At 36.3% G+C, this 5,282-nt stretch overlaps 1 protein-coding gene across 1 annotated transcript; it reads left to right on the top strand.

Moving 5' to 3' along the window:
• Positions 1–425: 425 nt before the first annotated feature.
• LOC118333734 (trace amine-associated receptor 13c-like) lies at positions 426–1,705 on the top strand. Its single transcript, XM_035669513.1, has 2 exons — positions 426–595; positions 886–1,705. Exons 1-2 carry the CDS (start codon positions 426–428, stop codon positions 1,703–1,705), a joined length of 990 nt encoding a protein of 329 aa, XP_035525406.1.
• Positions 1,706–5,282: the final 3,577 nt, after the last annotated feature.

Below are 5,282 nucleotides of genomic sequence, written 5' to 3'. Positions count from 1 at the left end.
ATCTAGTTTCATATAAACTATGGACTGTATCTTCACTCTAGCTTTAAAACAGAGCCCAATAATGCCTCTGAAAGACAAATAATTAGGTGGAAATGCCCCTGATCGATAATGGCATTGGTATGAATAAAGTCTTATCAATTTCCATCCCTACACATAACTGCACCAAGTGGCCCACAAAGCAGCATGTGGTTAATTTGTTTGTTTGTTTGTTTCTTTACTTGCTTGCTTTTTTAAGGATTTCTATTTTACAGAAACAACTACATTCATGAGTAATGGAGCCAGAGTATGACATATTTGGCCTTCTGAATGAATATAATTTGCATATGGGAGGGGAAGGGAGGACGGATTGACATTAATCAGATGTATGACAATAACTTTGATCACAAAGCTAACAGAGCTCAGCAGATTCTATTCTCTGTCTGAAAATGAAGGCCCTGGAAGAAGCTGAGCTGTGCTTTCCACAACTCAACAACTCCTGCAGGAAGACAATACGCCCTGAATTGGAAGATGTGCTCATTTACAGTCTGCTGTCCTGCATTACTCTGCTCACTGTGACACTCAACTTGTTGGTAGTCATCTCCATCTCCCACTTCAGGCACAGATAAACTTTTCAGCTTGGCCTATAAATTGTTTGGTTTTTTGGTTACACTTAACATAGTTTTGAGTTAGGCAGAATGTCACATTAAGGTATCTGATGAAAACATTAGCAGATTTTGACAAAGAAAAAGATTATGTTTCTTTGCATGTGCCTTTACTAGAATGTTGTGCTGTTAGGCTTATGGCTACAGGCCAATTCATACTACTAGTGTTATAACTACTACAAAAATGATTCTTACATCTATTGTATATGACAATGTGTTCAGTGTTGATATTTTCCCATTTCAGGCAGCTCCACACCACCACCAACCTCCTCATCCTTTCTCTGGCTGTCGCAGACTTCCTTGTGGGTTTCCTGCAGATGCCAATTGAAATCCTCCTCTTCCAAGGCTGCTGGATGCTGGGTGACTTTGTATGCGCTGTTAATTACTTTTTAGGTTTCCTTATTGTCAGTGTTTCAGTAGGAAACATGGTGCTCATATCAGTCGACCGCTATGTGGCGATTTGTGACCCCATGTTGTACTCCACCAAAGTCACTCTGAAAAGAGTTAAGTTCTGCATTGCTCTGTGTTGGATATTTTCAGCTGTTCACAGCACCTGGATACTGAGGGATTTATTGAAACAACCAGACAGGTATAGATCCTGTTATGGAGAGTGTCTTATTGTAATGAATTATGTTGAAGGAGCTTTTGACTTTGCTGTGACCTTTTTTGGCCCCATTGTTATCATTGTAGTTCTGTATATGAGAGTATTTGTGGTGGCTGTGTCTCAGGCTCGTGCCATGCGGTCACATATTGCAGCTGTCACACTCCAGCGGTCAAAGACAGTAACTGCTAAGAAATCTGAGATGAAGGCAGCCAGGACTCTAGGTGTTGTTGTAGTTGTGTTTGTTCTGTGCTCATGTCCATATTACTGTTTCACTGTCGCAGCTGAGAACAACCTGATGGAGGCGACATCTGTAGTGGCTCAGCTTTGGCTGTTGTATTCAAACTCCTGTCTAAACCCTATTATCTATGCCTTTTTCTACCCCTGGTTCAGAAGATCTATTAAACACATTCTTACACTTCAGACATTTAAGCCCGGCTCATATGATACCAACATACTATAGAGAAAAACTGTGATGGCTAAACCATTCTTTCTCTGCTAAGGGAAAATTATTTTTCATGCTGTTGTCAATACACCAAATTTACATGTCCTAACATCAGGACAATTAAATATAATATGAAGAAAATCAATGTTTATAGAATGCAAAATCACATATACATTTGTCTGTATCAGACACTCTGATTCTTTCATTCTTTGTTTGCTTTTGATTGCCGACACCGGACAATAATTACCTGTATCCAAAAGATCCAATGGTATCCAAGTTTATGGAAATGTACCCAGATCTGCATGTCATATCATATATCATATATAATATCATATCAAAATGAAAATAAAATCTGTCTAAGATCCAGTCTGTAATCTTCTGGATACAGACAGTATCTGTTCGTATCCAAAAGTATCACCACATTGGTTGTTAGTGCATTTCTTTGTTTATTATGTGTATTCTCTGCTTCAGTTATCCCATTAGAATGACAATAGAAAATTATTTTAAAAAGAATATTTGTTGAGTTTTTGTTGAAAAATCTTGTGAATGTTATTTTTATGGCAACACAAAGACCTGTAGCCTATAAGGATAACCACCAAACTTCAGCTCTGATTTGGGACTTGGTTTTAGGGTAGAGTAAGGTAATTCACTGTGTTTGATAATTTCAAAACAAATATTATTTCTGTCATCTGCTTATAATACTAGGCTGTTAACCTGTAATAATGCCATGTGTTGCAGTTGCTAGTTCAGACAACTGGCACCTTTTTTATTCCAATTCAAGCACAGTTATATATTGGTTTGCTTTGTTTAAAAAGTAAAAAAAATAGGATCTGTTTGTGCACAGTAATTAAATGGAATCAATGAAAGTATCAATAACTTATAACGTTAATATATCAATAAGTACTATCAATGAGTGGATGTATCAATAGAATTTTCATTAGCAATCCTTAAAAATAATATATAACAGTTACAGTATTAATTTCCCCTCATTAATTGGCAAATGTCAGTTTATAAGGGGTTCTATTAAACTTGTACCAGTTATACCAGTTGTACCACAATACATTTGTATTTATTTTTATTTTATTTTTTTATAACAATTTTGGTTACGGAAACACACCATTTTATAATCCGTCATACTATACGACTATAAGGACAAAAGGCCTTGATATAACAGTGTATGGTTGACACAATATCAAGTGTCTTAATAACATATTATGTTTGCTTCACTCCCAGTATCTGTCACCTGGGCTTTCAAGTGAATACAATTGGCCATTATTTAACCTGATTCTGATTCCTCCCAGTAATAATACCATTCAGCTTCTTTCATGCACTGTACCTGGTTGTGGCCAGCATTGTGCTACAGCCACTGATCACCTGAATTGTAAAAATGTGTTGACCACACCCATGTGTATTTTGAAATTTAGGAGTTTTGGAACAACTAAAGTATTTGTATTTCACAAAATAGGCGGTACCTAAGCAGGGTGTGGGTGTGGCTTAAACATGAAGTGGGTGTGGTTAGCCAGAGGTAATTGAAATTGATATGTGTTGATCAGAAGTTGCTACATGAAAACTACTTACAGAACAACCCCAGAATTGAGCTTCAGAACAATGTTTTTGATTACAAGAGTAACAGATGCATTTACAGGAAAAGTATTTTTTTATAAGATTTGCTATATTTATAAGTACTGATATTGACACATTTTACTCTGATGATACTCGTACTGGGAAAAAGTACATTATCTGTACCAGATACTTGTTTCAACTAAGTACTCGCTCAATTAATAAACAATTTAAATTTAGTTTTAGTGGGTTTGGGGGTCTGTAAGTAAGGTATACGGGTGGGCAGGATATGAGCGAATTTGACAAGGGCCAAATTGTGATGGCTAGACGACTGGGTCAGAGCATCTCCAAAACTGCAGCTCTTGTGGGGGTGTTTCCCGGTCATGCAGTGGTCAGTAGTCCTATCAAAGTCCAAGGAAGGAAAAGCGGTGAACCGGAGACCAAAGCTCATTGATGCACGTGGGAAGTGAAGGCTGGTCTGATCCAACAGACGAGAATACTGTAATTTACTTCTTTTTACTTTACTTTACTGAACTCAAGTTCATCTTGTACAAATGTTCTGTAAATAAAGAAAATGCCATTAAAACCCTTTTGGATAATGGGTGAATCAGTATTGATCAGTCCCAGTCATGATTGAGAATGTAACGAGTATTCAGCAATAAACATAACATGCACGCTCAATTTGGTTTGGTAGCTGTCAATGTACATTCAATATTTCTGCCTGACAGTTCACTGTTGCTGCACAATTAATCAGAATGTTATCAAAATCACAATACGGCGAAGGGCAATATCCAAATCACAGAAGCTGAAAGTTTTTTGATAAAGGTTACATTTAAAACCATAACAGTTTGACTACTGGACTACTGTAATGCTGTCTTAAATTATCAGTACAGAAGTCTAAATCATATACATGTAAAGCAATAAGTATAATGCATAAATCTTTATTTGTTTTGTTTTTTGGATTGGACTATATAATGCCATAGTAATTAACTTTAGGGCCAAAGCATCGAATGTGAGTGTTTATAAATGTATAATTTCAAAACTCATTAAATCTTAAGCCATTTTTTCACAGATCCATTGCAAAGACACGTCACACTGCAGATCATTCCAGTTTGCTTCAGTTTTCATGTTAACTGTGAAATGTGCACAGTCCTCTTCACCCAACTGTGGATCTCCACCACCACTGTCAGGCTGACCTTTCGCCCAGTACCTAGGAGGTTATTGAGAAGGTGAATTTTCACAGCATTTCCCACTTCAATTTTTTTGGTAAGTTTAAAAAGAGAGAACCCACCCACTAAAGTCAACCAATATGTTTTTTCTGCATGTAGAACAGCTACTGTATGCTTGCAAGAAATGTTATAAATTAGGGTCAATCTGATTCTGAACAGTTATTTAGACAGTCATATGCATATAAATGTCATAATGTATATGTTGTATATGTGCCTATATTCAAAAAAGGTGTAGAACATTTACTGAATGCCTTACGCCAGAGTCAGTGGAGTTTCATCAGTCCATTTCCAGGTGCCCTCATTGTCTCTGTCAGTCAGACCAATCCAGGTGCCCTTCCTGATGTTTTTAGTGAGGAATTCCTGTTCAAGGAAAGAAATCCCTTCTTTTAGTTTGAACCTTATTACATATGAAATTTGCATTGATTAATCTCAATCCAATAAGATTCACTTAAAACTTGAACTAACATAAAATAAATATTAAATATTACTACAATATATTATATTATAATATAATATTATTAATAATATACATATTTAATTATATACATATTTAGAACCTTATGTCCATATCTGTATCATCTGTACAGCTTTAAATACAGATGTAAATGATGTGATGAAATGTGATGTAGGACCTTGTCCTCGTCTTCCTCTACAAGAGACGCTTTATCCGTCTCTTAATTCAACAATCATCATATTATTTTGATTATGTTCCACCAGGAGAGTTCAGAAAGGCCTCTTTCTCTGACCTTTTTGACCCAGGAAAGGAGATAAGACTTTGCCGTGCCAAGCAGTCCTTCGACAGGAAG

The sequence above is a fragment of the Morone saxatilis genome, unplaced genomic scaffold (assembly GCF_004916995.1).
Source record: "Morone saxatilis isolate NCDOM2014 unplaced genomic scaffold, NCSU_SB_2.0 Contig22, whole genome shotgun sequence".
NCBI classification, from domain to species: Eukaryota; Metazoa; Chordata; class Actinopteri; family Moronidae; genus Morone; species Morone saxatilis.
This window is presented reverse-complemented; position numbering and strand designations above follow the sequence as displayed.

What these genes read in the sequence shown, in the direction of transcription:
- LOC118333734 (XM_035669513.1), top strand. Translation starts at nt 426, where the DNA reads ATGAAGGCCCTGGAAGAAGCTGAGCTGTGCTTTCCACAACTCAACAAC. An exon ending in ATCTCCATCTCCCACTTCAG is followed by an intron (nt 596 to 885) that starts GCACAGATAAAC and finishes TTCCCATTTCAG; the next exon opens with GCAGCTCCACACCACCACCA.